The 17,731-nt window shown below is 41.6% G+C and overlaps 1 protein-coding gene across 1 annotated transcript; it reads left to right on the top strand.

Moving 5' to 3' along the window:
- The first annotated feature begins 8,255 nt into the window (after positions 1-8,255).
- On the top strand, positions 8,256-17,043 carry LOC148146433 (putative G protein-coupled receptor 139). Its single transcript, XM_087998636.1, has 2 exons — positions 8,256-8,325; positions 16,100-17,043. Exons 1-2 carry the CDS (start codon positions 8,256-8,258, stop codon positions 17,041-17,043), a joined length of 1,014 nt encoding a protein of 337 aa, XP_087854762.1.
- The last annotated feature ends 688 nt before the right edge of the window (positions 17,044-17,731 follow it).

Genomic DNA, 17,731 nt, shown 5'->3' with positions numbered 1-17,731 from the left:
TACAGTATATGTTCCTATTCTAATATCAGTGAATATGAGAAAAAGAATCACATTAATTGAATAAAGGTTTCGTTAGTGTAATCTATGTTCTTTCTGAGACTTGAATCCTGGACTCTCAGGTTAAAAATAATGAGACTGAAGACTGAATTAGCAAAAACTAAGACACTATTTGCTATTGAGATTGAATTACATCCGAAAGATGAAATTCAGGTGTTGAACCGAGAAAAGAACACTAAATCAAATTGGAAATGACTCGCTAAACATTTGGAAGGATAAATCAAAAGGAGGTGATGGAAGAAGAATGACAAACTTTAGACTTTTTAAATTTGCTGTGACTTGAAAAACATATTGTCCTTCTTCGACCATCAACCTGCACATGTCCACCCCAAACTCAAGCTGCTGCCATCACCATGTGAGCATTTTCTCGCTAGTCAGATGCTGCTATTTGAAAGACACAACTGGAGACCACACATCTGAATAATTCAGAAAGGAAAGCAAAGTTAGATCATGGTGAAGTGTGGCGCTGGAAAAGCACAGCATGTCAGGGAGCATTCGAGGAGCAGGAAAGTCAACGTTTTGGGCATAAGCCCTTCACCCTGAGGAATGGTTTACGCTGACAGCATCAGAACTCCTGATTTTCGTTCGTGCTATTGGTGGTTAGGTGCTGGGCGGGCCTATTGGGATCATGGACTTGCTTCTTGGTCAACGTGCATTGTGCATGCATGTTGGACTTACCTCCTTTGATAATCTCCAAGACCTTCCTGAAAATCCTCTGGGTAATTAGTTGCGATTGTATCCTGCCAGCTATTTTCTAACAGCCAAATTCTGAGCCAATCAAGGTGAATTTTTATCAATTGCGCCCCATCCAACTTGGGCCTGAGCCTTTTGCTAAAATCAGTGGTAACTGAAACTGCTGCTTCATCATATGAAACCATCACTGAAGTTGTACCCTTAGTCTGAAAAGGTTACCCAATGTTGGTTGTCAGTCGAATCGAGGTCTTAAACAAACTTAATTTGGAGTTCGGAGGGCAGTTTCTTAAAGACAAACACTTCAATCAATGATATGGCTGCACCAGCACTATACTGCATTAGAGCTGGGTGACCATTTCAACAGGTACTTACTTTGGTCAGTTCTGGATTGTGAGCTGCAAAGCAATTGAATTGTTGCCAGCCAGGTGTAGGTGGGCTTCCCGGAGTGTGCACCCTCCTGGATACCGCCCTATGAGTTCTCTTACTCAATTCATGCCCAGTGGGACACTTCTTTTCTGACACTTCTAATTCCAGCAGCAGCTACATTGTATTTTCCAACCAGGCCCTGAAGGAAACGTGAACCGCTTGGCAAAGACTTGATTTTGCTTTCGAGTTTTGCTGTGGGCTGATCTGGAGACCCTCTGTCCACGATATGTCCTGAGTGACGACGTGTAATTGCCTCCATTCAAGTGGTATTCCCCAGCGCAGTTGTTGTTGCGAGGGTGTCTATGTGCATCGACATACACTGAAAATCCTATGCTCCACTTGCTGCATTTCCAGATGACATAGCCAATTGAAGTGCCTGTTTGAAGTTCGGTGTGGCTTCAGTGAGTAAATGTTTTTGCAAGGTTATTTAATTAATCCCAGTGCCACAGATGCCAATATCCCATCTCCAAATGATCCTTCATTTACACCTGAAAAGCCTTTGATATTGTTCCAGCTTCTTCAGACCAAGCTCTGAATGAACAGAACTCTGACACGCCCATTTTTTTCTTTCTTCTTTTTCTTTTTTGCTTCTCTTTTTTTTCTTTCTTTTATTTTATTAACCCCCACACTACCACCTAAGTGCGGTAGTGCTTATTTTTTCCCCCAGCACCCATTGTGTGTGTGTGCAGGTGTGAGACACAGTGAAAGACACAAAGTGAACAAATTTTTATTCAATTTCCACCACCAGGAAGATAGGAAAACATCCGAGTGGCCAGTGACAAACACTGCCCTTCACATCAGAGGGCAGTGCTGTGTGATCAAAAACAGCGAAGGGGAAGGTAGGGACTAAATCAAAATAGAGTTGGAGGGAGAAATGATGCACTCCACTCCCTGCGGCGCCCACCTCTCCCTGAACAACTCCAGGGTGTTGGTCGACACCGCGTGCTCCTTCTCCAAGGACACCCGGGCCCTAACGTAACCGCGGAAGAGGGGCAGGCAACACTCCCATTTATTTTATTTTATTAAACAAATTACAAAAACAGTTTACAACAAACAGTTACATTTACAGCTGCATACAAGAGACAGCAATTTTACAAGGGAGAGGAGCAGCAAAGCCAGGCCCCAAACCCTACCGTTCAAACAGTTTACAGGGACACGAGGACAAACCTCAAATCCCAGTTTCACATAAAGATATAAAGAGACAACAGCAATGACAGTTGTACATTACACAGTACTATTACATACAAAAGTGCAGACAATACAGACTCAGCAAGCCCCCGCCCCTCCCACCTTCCGACCACTAAGGAAGCCCGCCCCTACCCACCTTCCGGTTCTCGGTCCACCCCATGCCCCTTCCAGTTCTCGGTCCGCCCTGACACAACTTTCGACCACCTCTAGGACAGCCCGCCCTGGGAACCCGCCAGGGGTGACAGTGGTCAGGACGGCCTACCCACCTTCCGGCTTCACTAACCACCCTCAACACTCCCATTTATATTAGTCGGCCGGGACACCCTGATTGGATCAGGTTAACAGCTCCAAACACAGAAGTCATTTTATGAAATTGACCTGGTTCACCTTATTATAAGCACAACACCAACTACATTCTAGTTGGCGTCTAACCCACCCTCACTTGGCTCTCTACATGCCTGCCACATTAGCAGCCAAGCCACCTACTAACCTGGTGTCTCACTTCATTCCCCCTTGGTCAAATTACTCATCCAGCGCTAACAAATTGTCCTTTCTGCATGTCACAAAGATGGTTCTGTTTTTCCAAAATCTGGTCCTTTTTCCGAGGATACTGTGTCCTGTTTTTTTTCCAGAGGGTCGTAAATGCTACCAGTGCCGATTAAGTTGATTTGGTATAGAGATTAAAGAGTATTGAGAGGCTTTTATTATACATAACCAGATAAGAATTCAGGACAAGGTGGTCATGTTCTATAAGTTACCTGTATAAGGAAAGAGTAGTGGTCAGCTCTCTAGCAGAGCAGTTCCGTTCAGTCCAGAACTAGTTAGGAGTTCAACAGTGAGCTGTGTGGAAGATCTCTCTCTCTTTCTGCCCTTCTAGATTCAACCTGTAAGCATCTGCTCCATTTTCCTTCCTGACATTTAACGGGCTTTGCCTATTGGGACTGTTGTGTATACTCAGAACAGCATAATTAAGTCTGGTTTGGATAGATGGAGTTCAGTGTGGGTTCTATATTCTGTTCTTTTATTTTATTGTATAATTTTGTGAATAGATTATTTTGTCTGTTTGAAAACCTGGTAGTCATCTTAGCTAGCTTACTCTGTGTAAATCTCACTGTACACATACTGAAACAAATTGCAAAGTTATGATCTGGGTTGCCTGCCGAAGATATTTTTGAGTGGTCTGGCCTAGTCCATAACAGATTGGGGCTCTTTGTGGGATTTTAAACAGCAAGTGGTAGGTGCTGGTGTCTTTACTTCGGGTGTTGGGTTGGTTGGGTAGACAAAGCTTGGGATAGTAATGGCTCTTTCTGTCGCCAAAAGTTTTCTGGAAGAGGATGTGGTTATTTGGAAGTTTAATAAAAGGTAAACAAGACCAAGCTGCAGGAATTAGCAGACGAGCTAGAATTGGACCTGCCTGCTTCTGTGAGGAAAGGAGAGGTCATTACAGCAGGAGCTCTGCAGTTAAACTTGCTGGAGAAACCATCAGAATCAATAGAGATGGCAAGAATGTAATTGCAAATGAAGCAGCCTGAGTTAGAGGCGAGAATAAAAGGAAAGGATAGCAGAAATTGAATAGTTTGAGTTGCAATTAACTGAAGAGGAGAGGGAAAACGAGAGAGCAGAGAAAGGAAAAGGAAAGAGCTTTTGTACTTCAAAAACTGACAATTAAAAAGGAAAGAAATTTTAAAAGGCAGGAGATAAAGGCTGAAGGTCATGTGGAAAAGCAGACATTTAAAATGGCAAGGTTAGCAGCTGAAGTGGCTGATGATTATGTGCTGACCCATAAAACTCGGTTTGGCTTCCAGAATCAATGTCAGTCCCTGAGGGAGATAAATTTGGGCAAAGAGACATCCTCATGTGGAAAGGGAAAAGTAGATCTCAGCGAAGATCATAAGGATAACTTGCCCCACGGTAAAAAAGAAACCATTGAGGGGGACAAAGAAGTTCAAAGGCTCCGGTGTTTTCTTTTGTAGTAAAGTAGGCCACATGAAATCAGTGTTGTTGGGCTAGGTGTGGAGAAATCAGACAAGCCTGGAAGTTTCGTTGGACTAGTAACAAAAAGCACAAGGGAAATTAGACAACTTCCTCAGAGTGTACAAGATGATCAGAGGTTGATTAAGGAGGAAGTGCTAGATTTGCTTCAAAAATATACATGCAAGGGTCACATAGGCCAGAAGTAGTATGTAAAGAGGTTACAATATTAAGGGACACAGGATCCTATCAGTCTGTAATGCTGAAGGATGAGAAGATATGCACTCCTGAGGGACTATTGCCAATACAGGTACTTGTAACAGGAATTCATGGGGAGACAAACAATTGCTCAACTATGTAAAGTGAGGCAAGAGAGTCCAGAGGAGAGTGGAAAATTTGTACCGAACAAACTCTCAGCTGCAGGAATACAATTTGTCCTTGCAAATGATATAGCTGAGAGAGCGTAGGCGTGCTGCCTCATCTACTTGAAAAGCCAGTGGTGACACAGGCAACTGAAGAAATCAAGAATGTTTTTCCAGAAATATTCCCGGATTATGTGATCACAAGATCACAGGAGCACAAGTTGAAGCAGCAGAGATCACAAGGCATAGAAAAGGAAGCTGACATAGCTTTATCCAATACGTTTTTTTTTTTTATCAGGTAAGTGGCACAGAGCAGGAGCAAATAGATAAACATGCAAGTATCTTTAGCTCTGCTAAACTGATTGAATTACAGCAGAAAGATGAGAACTTAAAACACTTGTATCAAAAGGCATTTAGAGAGAAGGAGAGTGAATGCATGCCTGTGTGTCTTTACTAAACAAATGATGTCTTTCTAAGGAAATGATAACCAATACACTTACAAGCCGATGAGAAATGAGCAGGGATTCATCAAATTGTTTTGCCCACAGGGTATAGAAAGGCAATGATGCGAGTGGCATATGAGTGACCACTTGGAGGTCATTTGGAGGTGAGGAAAACTCAGGTAAAAATACAAAGGCATTTTTTATGGCCTGGACTATACGAGGATGTCGTTGAATTTTGCCAGACGTGTCTTACATGTTGGCTAATCAGAAAATCGCAGGCAGTAATAAAGCCTGCACCTTTAATACATATTCCAGCATTGGAGGAACCTTTCACAAGAGACTTGATTGATTGTGTCGGTCCCCACCTCAAACAAAAAGTGGGAATATGTATTTATTACTTTATGGATGAGTAGTCTAGAGTTCCAGAGGCAACACCACAGCTAAAATGTTTGGAGAAGAATTTCTTTATTTTGTTTATTGGATACGGACTATCGATTGAGATCCAGTCAGATATAGGATTAAACTGCACATCCAAACTATTGAAGGATGTTATGGAAAACTTCGGATTAAAGTAATTCAATTCTATTGCGTACCATCTGGAATCGCAGGGAGTGCTTGTGAGATGGCATCAAAGATTAAAGCCCATGTTGCAGGCTTACCGTCAGGGTCATACAGATGATTGGGATAAGGGGGCTCCGTTTGTGTTTTATGCAGTTAGGGATACTTCGAATGAATCGACCAAATTGAGTCCATTTGAATTAAACTTTGGGCATGAACTAAGAAGACCATGAAAATTGATTAAGGAGAAATAAAGAAGTCAGAATTCAGAGACCACCCATTTGGACTATGTGTCAAACTTTCGAGAACGATTAAATAGAGCTGGAAAACTGCCGAGACAGCATTTAAAGTATCACAGCGTACAATGAAACAGGAAGTGCATAAGAAATCACGATATGGCAATTTTGCAATTGGGGACAAGGTATTTGTGTTATTTACATTTGTAGGTGACCCTTTAAAAGCAAGGTTTAATGGACCTTATTGAATTGAAAGGAAACTGAGTAAGGTGACCTACTTGATAAGGACTCCAAACAGGAAGAAATCTCACGAGAGCGTATCATGAGAATATGCTCAAAAGGCATTTTCATAGGGAAGGAAGGCAAGAGGAGAAGGTGTTAATGATTACAGCAAAGAAGGAAGAAGCAAGTTCAGAGGATTCTGAACTGGACATTCCTCAAATCAGATTAGACAATGAAGAAGTCGTCGAAAGTTGGGGTAAATTATTGAGTTACCATCCACAAGAAAATCTAAATGACCTGAAAAAGTTATTACGATCACATGGGGAGATCTGTGGAAATAAACTGGGAAGTACTAACTTAATTGTGAATGATGTAGATATAGGAGATGCTATCAACATTCTTGTGGGCATAACCGTCCAAAGTTGGCACAGGTTCAGAAGGGGATTGCATGCTCCAAGATGGCATATTCAAAATAGGATACAGTGACTAGAACTCACCCTTAGTCATGGTGACAACGATGTTACCAACGATTAGGTGTGGACTATTGCAAACTCAACACCATTACAAAGAATGAAGCATATCCAATTCCACAGTCGGAGGACTGTGTCGAAAAAGTGGGACAAGCAACTTATAATTCTAAGTTTGACTTGCTCAGAGGCTACTGGCAAGTATCTCTGTCAGAAAGAGCAAATGAGATTTTGGCTTCCGTAACGCCAAATGGACAATATCAAATCATTCGGTGCGTAAAACGTTCCGGCCACATTTAAGAGACTGACTAATAAGGTAATTGCTTCATTTGGTACAGAGATTAAAGGGTATTGTGAGGTCATTTTGTTTATATGTAAACAGATGGGACTTCAGGCCAACGTTGTCATATTATGGAAGTTACCTGTACAATGAAAGGGGAGAGGTCAGCTCTCGACCTGAGCAGTTCAGTTCAGGCAAGAACTAGTTAGGAGTTCAACAATGAGCTGTGTAGAAATTCTGTCTCGCTTTCTGCCCTTCAAACTTCAACCTGGAAGCATCTGCTCCATTTTTGTTTAACTGATTTTTAAGTGGGTTTGCTTATTGGGAATGTTGTGTGTTTTTGGAACAGCATAATTAAGTCTGGTTGAGATAGATTAAGTTCTGGAGGGGCTCTATATTCTGGTCCTTGTGTTTCATTGGGTATTTTGGTGATTTTTTTTTGTCTGTTTTAAAACCTGTAAGTCAACCTAGCTAGCTTACTCCGTGTAATTCTCACTGTACACGTACTGAACCAAATTGAAAAGTTATGGTCTGGATTGCCTGCTGAATAACGTTTTGAGTGTTCTGCCTTAGTCCATAACAATTATAAGACAGTTCGAGCCAGGAAGCAGCTGTCAGGATGGAAATATCGTGCCGCATTTCTGAGGGTGCTCTGAATGGCATCTCCTTCCAGAAATACAGAGCTCCCTTCTTTGATCAGAGACAACGGGGCTCAAGTGGCTATCTGTGTGAGATGCCTGCTCACGGAAAATCTCTCCATTATTTTGTTGATGTCAGAAGCAACAATGAAGGAGAACCTACACCTCAGTATGTTATACAATAGCTTTATTACAAACAGTAGCCCATTGTTCAACTTTTTGAAAATATTTGAAAAGTCGTCTTTTACCTTTTAACGTTACTTCTTTATTTTTGACTTCATACTAAGAAGGATTTTAATGTTTAACTCTTAACTTTGTTTCTTTACATTTCTATTATTGGCCCAATGTTTTGCACCAAGGTTCCTTAATACCTAAGATGGTGCTGGAAATGGCGAGATTGCACAATTTTTACTGCACTCATGTACTTCTTTCCTTGAGTACACGTGACAATATAACTTAGTCCTACATCTCCGGAAATTAATGGCATTTCTGTCATCAACACAGATCCTGTTGCGCTGTAACCCTCAGAGGAAAGTGCTTTATTTGATGCTTGTTTAGATTACTATGACTAATGTAATTAGTGATTCAAACAGATTTAGAGTCTCACAGGAAGTTTGGCTTCCAAATAAAATGAGGTTATCTTGACAATGTTATTGTATTTCGGCGGACAGAATCATTGTCTCTACAGCAACAAATGGACCAGCGTGGAACAGAATGAAATATTCAGCAATCTTACAAATAGCAAGAATCTACTTCCCGATACTTGCAACTCTTGGAATTCTTGGTAAGTGATCAAATTCACTAATATTTGTGTTCAACGTGTTTAACTCTACTCTCCATTCTTTTATGAAATTTGACACACTTTCCCCACTTTTGCTGACTTCCAAGTTACGCATTCCTCATGATTTCACCAATAGTGTTGATTTCCATGTGCTGAAGCTGTTTTATTTAAGAACGTTTCACAGAATAATTAGTGCAATACTGAGGAGGCTGAGTCAGCATTTATTCCCCATTACCGAATTACACTGGAGAAGATGGTGGTGAGGGGCCTCCTCAAACAAGTGAAGACCAGTTGTTGGAAGAGCACCCACATTGAGTCATGCAGCACAGAAACTGATCCTGACGTCCACACTTGCCCGCCTATGGCCCACGTCCTGCTAAAGTGTTCCTCTTCAAGGAACTGTTCAGATATCTTTCAATTTATCCATAAAACTGAAGGAAGGGCTATGTCTTTCCGTGATAGGAAAGTGAGTGGCTTGAAACGAAGTTGCTAGTGTTGCCATTCCCATACATCTGCTGCTTCGAGACAGTTGTGGTTGTGAGGTTCAGAGGGGGCTGCCCGAGGAGCCTTGGTCAGCTTCTGCAATTCATCTTGCAGATGGCACCCACTGCTTTCTCTGAACGATAGTGGCGGGTCAGACTGAAGCTTTATGGATATGATGACAATCAAGCGGGCTGATATTTCCTGGAAAAAAGGCAAACTACTGCAGAGTATCTTCAGTAACGAAAGGAAAAGTTAGATAAACCCGAAAGAGTTGGCGGTTTCTGTGTAGAGTTAGGAGGTGAGTCTTTGGCTGCGGAATTCCTAGCCTCAGACATACTGTTATGGAAACAATCCTGATGTGGCTAATCCAGCGCAATGTTGGATCAATGGCAATCCTCAGGATGTTGATAATGGTGGTTCACGTGATGGTAGTGTCTCTGAATATCAAAGGGGGATGGTTAGAACCTCTTTTGTTGGAGATAGCAATTGCCTGACACTTGGGTGGATCAAATGTTAATTGTTACTTTTACAGAGATCATGAGACTATGAAGTAGAGGAGCAAAGCTAACCCATTTGGCCCAACGAATCCTCTAGGCCAATCGATCATGGCTGAAGGGTTTCTGAACCCCATTCTTATGCCTCATCTCTGCCACCTTTGATTCCCTTACTCATCAAGAAACGATCGCTGTCTTAAATGCACACAGTGACGGCCCCCGCAGCCTTTCTATGACAATGAGTTCCACACTTTCTGGCTGAAGACATTCTCACATCTCAGCTCTTCAAAGTTTCCCTTCCCCCTAACACTGTGTCCTCGGATTCGAGTCTCCCCTCCGAGAAACATCTTCTCCACGTCCTCTCTATCCGTGTCTCGGTGTTCTGTAGGTTTCGGACTTCCCCCGACTCCACCGAGTACAGATACATTGTCCTCAACTCCTCCTGATTTCACAAATTATTCTTCTCCAGGATCATTTTTGTGAAATTCCTCTGAAACCCCTTAAAGACCAAGACATCCTTCCTTAGACTCCATGTTCCAAAATTACTCATTATGCCTTGAGTGAGTTGTAAATGTCGCCTAATGAGAATATGAAAATAATTAGTACATGGAACTTTCACTTTTATTGTGTATATGAGCTCGTTACCTTTTCACATAGTTTACTGTGATTTCACTGTTTTGTGATTATTGCAATAATTTTCCAGTGATTGTTACTTATGAAATATATTCCCCAATTGCTGGTGATTACATGGTCCTGAATTCAAGCTTTTGTTTGACTGATTGTTTTCAAAGGCCAGTTATTGGAGGAAGATGTAATATTACATCCAACATTATCAAACGCATCAATGCAAAATAACCTCAATTTAGACCCATCAGGTTAGTCCCACCATGTTCGCCTCATATAATTATTGATGCCACTGTATTTGTCCGTTATGAGCTTGAATAAATATTTCCTCAGTATGATGCCTGTGATTAATTAATATGTACTCCGATAATCTGACTGTTACAATTTAATCTGGTCGAGTTGCATTGCCTCCACAGTAAATTGCTGGCAACATTCAGCTCTCCTGTCTCGATGCTCTGAGTCCCAACCTGTGGACCACTACAAGTCCCACCTGCTTCACAGATGTGTCATGACATCTCTTAAGAGGTTGATTCGAAAAACATATGGTTGCGTTTAATTACCTGGTGTTGTCATTAAAGCCAAGTCAGATCATGTGTGGTTTTGCAGGACATGTTCAGATTTTTCTTCCAAACATAATGTTGAGTTAAATCTGGTATTTTTTCCCGGAAGTGCACATCACGTTTATTTGTGTAATTTAATGTTGTAAAATTGTGAAACAAAGAGGATTGATGAGGGCCAAGCGGGAGATATGATCTGTATAGACTTCGTTAAGACATTCGACAAGGTTCCTCACGGGAGACTGGTTAGAACGTTATATCTCATAGAATACAGGGAGAACTAGCCATTTGGACACAGAACTGGCTCAAAGGTAGAAGACAGAGGGTGGTGATGGAGGGCTGCTTTTCAGACTGGAGGCCTGTGACCAGTGGAGTGCCGCAAGAATCGGTGCTGGGCCCTCTACTTTTCCTAATTTGGACAAATGATTTGGATGTGACCATAAGAGGTATAGTTAGTAAGTTTGCAGAAGACACCAACATTTGAGTTGTGTGGACAGCGAAGAAGGTTATCTCACATTACAACGTATCTTGCTCAGATGGGTCAAAGGGATGAGAAGTGGCAGATGGCGTTTAATTTAAATAAATGCGAGGTGCTGCATTTTGGGAAATCAAATCTTAGCAGGACTTTTGCACTTAATGGTAAGGTCCTCGGGAGTGTTGTTGAACAAAGAGACCTTAGAGTGCAGGTTCATAGCTCCTTGAAAGTGGAGTCGCAGGTTGATGGGATGGTGAAGAAGGATTTTGCCATGCTTTCCTTTATCGGTCAGTGTATTGATTACAGGAGTTGGAAGGTCATGCTGCAGCATTGGTTAGGACACAGTTGGAATATTGCATGTATTGTGTTCTCCTTCCTATCGGAAAAATGTTGTGAAACTTGAAAGGGTTCAGTCAAGATTTGCAAAGATGCTGCCAGGGTTGGATGATTTGAGCTATAGGGAGAGGTTGAATAGGCTGGGGGCTGTTTTCCCTGGAGCGTTGGAGGCAGAGTGGTGATCTTATGAGGTTTATAAAATCATGAGGGGCATGGATGGGATAAATAGACAAAGCCTTTTCCCTGGGGTGGGGGAGTCCAGAACTAGAGGACATAGCTTGTGGGTGAGAAAGGAAAGATATAAAAGAGACATAAGGGGCAATGTCTTCATGCAGAGAGTAGCACGTGTATGGAATGAGCTGCCAGAGGATGTGGTAGAGTCTCACACATTTTTAACGTTTAAATGTCATCTGGATGTGTATATGAATAGGAAGTGTTTGGATGGATGTGGGCCGAGTGCTGACAAGAGAGGCTAGATTGGCTTGGGATATCTGGTCAGCATGGACAGGTTGGACCGAAGGCTCTGTTTCCATGCTGTACATCTCTCTGACTCGATGACTCTGAATGGATATTTTGGTCTACAGGTGGACCAACAAGATAACATATTTTGTGAGAATTATATTTGTTTTCCATTAATTCTGCCATTTCAGCACTTTCATACTCTCTGAATTTTCTTCCACAGAACAGTTCATATATAATCATAGAATGACAACAGTGTGGAAGCAAGCCATCGAGTCCATCGAGTTCATACAAACATCCAGCACAGACACATCCCTCTCCACGATCCGTGCAACTTTGCACTTTCTATGCCTCATCGATATGGGCTGCACATCCCTGAACATGTGGACAATTTGGCATGGCCAATGCACACTAACCTGCAAATCATTTGACCGTGGGAGGAAACTGGACCACCCTGAGGAAACCCATGTAAACATGGCGAGAATGTGCAAACATCACACAGTCGCCCGATGTTGTTGTCAAAACCGGGTCTCCGGTACGGGGTGGCATTAGTGCTCACCGCTGAGCAACCATGCCACCTTCGAGCCGTTTCTCAGTTTCTGTGCACCCTCGTGTCGTTGTCAAAGAACAAAGAGCCTAACAGCACAGGAACTGACCCTTTGGCCCAAACGAGCTTCCGCCGATCCAGATCAACTATCTAAACCTGCCGCCTATTTTGTAAGGATCTGTATCCCTTTGCTCTCTGCTCAATCATGTATCTGCCGAGATAAATCTTAAATGACGCTATAGTTCCCTCTCCAAAATCCCCACTGTCAATGCATTCTCGGCACCTACCACTGTCTGCGTGAAGAACATTCCACATATATCTCTGCTGCTTTTTCTCTCTCACTTTGAACTTGTGACCCCTAGTAATTGAATCCTCCACTCTGGGAAAACGTTTCATACTATCCACCCTGTCGAAACCTCTCATGATTTCGCAGAACTCAATCAGGTCCCCCCCCCCCCAACTTCTTTCTTTCCAATGAACACCCTTCTAATCTACTCATCATCTCCTCAAATCTAGCACCATCCCATGACAGACAACATTCCATTGAACCTTCGCTGCACCCTCTCCAAAGCATCCGCATCCTTTTGGTAACGAGGTGACTAGAACTGTGGCCAGTATTCCAAATGTGGCCGAACCAAAGTCTTATAAAACTGAAACATGGCCTGCAAAGTCAATATCCGGTCCAAAGAAGAATAGCACGCCGTTCACCACAAAGTCCTCCCTACATCAAAGCTTCTATTTTTGAATGTGGTTCTGAATGCTTTCTTCTTGGGGTTCTACACTCAGCTGTTTGCAAGCAGATTTGTTTTTACAATTCAAAGTTCAAACATGGCTGTATGTTAATTTTGATGATTGAAGTAGTCAACAAACTTTTTTTCTGATTCCCTGGAAGTCTTTCCTCCCATACGTTGATCTACTCTAAAGCTTGAATTCTCACAATGTCATTATCGTTACAAACCCATGGTAACTGAAGGATCTTGATTGGGAATAACAGCATGCTACATCGAAGCAGAAATAGGCTATCCTCAAGCCAGCTGGCTGTTCGATGAATTCAGGGCTAACCTGTTATTTTGTGCTGGTTCCACATATCACTTAACTACATGAAATTTCAAAAATCTAACTACCTCTTCTTCAAGTAATTTCAGCGAGCTAACTTCCAGAATTTTCAGTGTTTAGAATTCCAGGCAGTCACTAATCTCAGAGAAGCAATTCAGTTTTAGCATGCCCAGTAAGTTTGAGAGGGACACCAACTTCCGTGGTGAAGTAGACAGTAAAAACGTTTTCTAAAATTACAAGGGGACCTTGAACAATTGGGCCAACAGGCCGAGGAGTGGCAGATGGAATGTAATTGAGATAAACATGAAGCATTGCATTTTTTTTACAAGGGCAGGACTTATATAGTAATGGAGGTTTCCCGGGACTGAATGTCAAACAGAGAGGCCTCATGGTTCAGGAGCACAGTTAATTCAAAGATTTGTCGCAGGTAGACAGTTGGAAAATAAGGCATTTGGCTCCCTTGCCTTCTAGCTCAGATCAACGCATGTCAGAGTTGGATTGCCATGTTGCATTTGTACTGGCCGTTTGTGAGGCTAGTTTTGGAATATTGTGTAAAATCATGCGGGGCATAGATAAGAAGAATAGCCAAGCTACTTTGCTTATGGTCGGGGAGTCCAGGATTAGAGATCATAATTTGAAAGGAAAAGGAGAAATCTTTCGGAGGGTCCTGAGGAGCAACGTCCACAGACAGAATGCCCTTCGTATATGTAGTGAACTGCAACAGGAAGTGCTGGATGCAGGTGCAGTTAAACTTAGAATGTATTTGCACAGGTGAAGCAACAGTACAGCTTTCGAGGGATATGGGTCATGCACAGGCAAGTGGGACCAAATTAGTTTGGGGAAACTGGTTGGCAGGGACAAGTTGGGCTGAAGTGTATGTTTCCGTGATGCATGATTTTATGATTGTCTGATTGAAAACAAACATCAAATTTAAGATGAGTCGCATCAGAGAAACGTTTAATAAACACTATCTATTGCTTCATGGAGTTGTGTTTCATTAAAGAAAATAGACCTCTATAAATAAGAGCCAACGTACATTCCCAGTATTCAACTTATTTATCGCTGAAGCTTACTTTTTAGATGAAATCTTACAGTAACTTAAACCGATCTACACTTTAATTGGAAACCACCACTTTGGCCCCAGGAGGTGGCAGCCTTAAATAGTAATGAGGGACCCATATGCTAGCGGGATTATTGAATTGCATTTGCAGAAGTAGAATATTGGAATGTGGTTTAATAAAGCACGCATTATAAAGCTGCAACGTAGCGATAAGGGTGACTGGGAAATATCACAAGATCATGGAATACTAGCAGTCATCTATAAAGACTATCCATCACTGACATCTCGTCACATTGTGAATTGGATTGGGAGCGTATGTAAGTAATTAATAACATGATTCTTCTGTAATTGCTGAAGGTGGGACAAAATAAATGCGCAAAGGTTTATATCTTTCCTTTGTTCAGTGAAGAAGCTTCTGATCCTTCAGATGTTTCTACGCATTTGTTTGACATCAATTATCTCTTTGAAGGTAGAAGTGGAATCCGGGGATCAAGTGACTTCTTTTGTCATTCCACCCAAAAGCATTTGTTTCACGCCAAAAAAATCTTTTCAATGCAAGTTATCTTAAAATGAACTTACATATTCAAACTGAAATCTGGATTCATATTACGTCATTTCTTTCATTCATACGTGGGACATGAGCATGATTGGCTGGGCCGGCATTTTTTGCCTGTCTCTCATTGCAATTGAGAGGGTGGTGTTCAGTTTTCTTCTTGAAACGCCGCAGTCCACCTGCTGTGAGTTGACCAGAATGCTTCAAGAGAAGGAATTCCTGGATATTCACCCAGCGACTGTGAACTAACAGCGATATATTCCGAAGTCAGAGTGGTGAGTGGCTTGGAGGGAAATTTGCAGGGGATGTTGTTTCCTTGTTTGGCTACTGTCCTTCTGGGTGGAAGTCTTTGTAGATACGGAAGATGCTGTTAGTGACAGTTTGCAGTGAATCCTATCGATAGCACGCAATGCACCGAATGAATGTTATTGGGTGGAGGAAGTGGATGATTTTGTGGATGTAGTGTCAGTCAGGCAGGCTGCAAACACACCTTCCAAATACTGGATTATTTTTCTGACAAAGGACCACATCTACTAAATTCAATAATGATTCTCACATGCTCCTATACATCCCCATCCCCCGGCTCTTTCGCACTCCATTTGCAGCTCCTGCAGATATAAGCATAAGGGAGAAAGCATGGATGCTAGTAAGTGACAGGGCCAGTCCAGTAACCTAAACCTCATATTGGACCATTTGATTTCCAATTCCAAACAAAAATTATCCTAGCGGTTCACGTGCTCAGTTTCTGCCTGGGTGAATTGATGTAAAATACCTTGTCCTTATTCCCACTTTAATTTGTTTTGCTTTTCTCCATGTTACCAGTTTGATAAGCGTGGAAAAGGTTATTAAACGTTTGTTGAAACTGTCAGCATCACATACTTGCATTAAAATATTGCATTCATTATAATTTTCATTCCTCGCTGATTGATTTAGTCTGTTTGTCCATTGGTTAAAAGCTCATCTTTCTTCTCTCCTGGAGTTTGCTTGAATCCATAATTCCATTGTATTTTTTCACCATGAATGGTGTAATATGAACCTGAGTCAACTGGTGTGATTTAGATGACCAGTTAACCTATTGTTTTTGCTATGACTATAATCATGCGGAGCTGCATCTCTCTTTATTTTTCTTACAGTTAACGTAGTGGCAATTGTGATTCTGAATCGAGGCAGGTGTGGACTCTCTCGGCGCATCACTCGCTATTTGTCAGCAATGTCAACAGCAGATCTACTTCTCGTCATCCTTCATGTCTTACTGAACCGAATTAACAATCTTTATTTCCCAGTTACTTTCTTATCCATTACTCCAGTGTGCGCTGTGAGAGTTGTTCTATTCCTCGCAGCACTGGACTGTTCAGTTTGGTTCACAGTTGCTTTCACATGTGATCGGTTTGTAGCAATTTGTTGCCAGAAACTCAGATCAAGATATTGCAATAAGAGAACTGCATTTGTGGTCATAATAACTGTGAGCGTGGTGAGCTGTTTGCGCTCAATTACTTGGTCCTTTGTATTTATTCCTTCGTTTGTTATTGACAATATACCATGGTTTTGTATCGCAATACCAAGCTATTACACATCATTATTTTGGAAAGTGTATGAATGGGTTGACAGTATAATTACGCCGTTGCTTCCAATCGTACTGATTTTGATATTCAATGCTCTGACTGTCAGACATATTATAATATCCAACCGCATCCGCTGTCGCCTTCAGATCCAGGGAAATGGACAGAATAATACTGACTCAGAGGTGGTAAACCGGAGAAAATCCATCATCTTGCTCTTTGCATTGTCTGCTAATTTTATAGTGTTGTGGATGACCTGTGTCATACGTGCTTTAATATGGCAAGAAACAAACTATAATTATGAAGACAAGACTTCAAACGACCCAATATTTCCCTTTCAAGAAATTGGATTCATGCTCCGGCTTCTGAATTCGTGCACCAACACCTGTATTTACGCTCTAACACAAACAAAATTTAGGAAGGAGTTAGTCAATGGCATAAAATACCCGTTTATTCGAAATGTTAAGCTATGCAAATCAGCATACTGGTCTAACCTCTATTTGAAGACATACTTCTAGTAAAAAATCAGGATCTCCTTTTTGAAAGAGCTTTTGGAAAATCTCTGGTTTCACTAGCTGAAAAGAAATTCATGTCCTAAGAATTTGAAAGAACATTTCCAGTTCCTCAACTTGTAAATAATTCACCCGATGGAAAAGATATGAATTGAAATTAGCATAATTTCTCAAGTAAATTGTGCCTTTCTAAAGCATGTTGCTGCTCAAACGGCCGCGTCATTTATTTGTGCTTGATGTTAACACCCTTCCTAATTTCTATAATTTTGAATTTTCTGATTAATAAGTCTCTGTTCTTCTGCCGAAAGGGCAGTGGCAGCCTCATGTGAATATGTTTACTGACCAAATACAAAGATTAAATGTAAAATCTTCCCAACTGCTGTCGCTGAGGAATCTGACATGACAACAGCTGTGACCAAAATACACAACGTTCAGAAGTATTTTCCACAATACACAGTCTCTGGCATTGCTTCATAAAAAAAAACCACTTGAGTGGTCGTTCATGTTGTTGTACACCATATCCCACAATCCATTCTTGAATCTGCCTCATTGCCAACACATCTGAAACTTCTTCTTTGGGTGTGCCTTGCATGCTCCTTTTCAGCTGTTATAGAAGACCATTTGAGTTTTCAGCTCCTATATGTAGTTGTGAGTCGTGCGCATTAAATGCAATGCACATTGGATAATGACCTAC

The sequence above is a fragment of the Chiloscyllium plagiosum genome, unplaced genomic scaffold (assembly GCF_037043375.1).
Source record: "Chiloscyllium plagiosum isolate Xiang-an unplaced genomic scaffold, Cpla_swu_hap1 HiC_scaffold_21, whole genome shotgun sequence".
NCBI classification, from domain to species: Eukaryota; Metazoa; Chordata; class Chondrichthyes; order Orectolobiformes; family Hemiscylliidae; genus Chiloscyllium; species Chiloscyllium plagiosum.
This window is presented reverse-complemented; position numbering and strand designations above follow the sequence as displayed.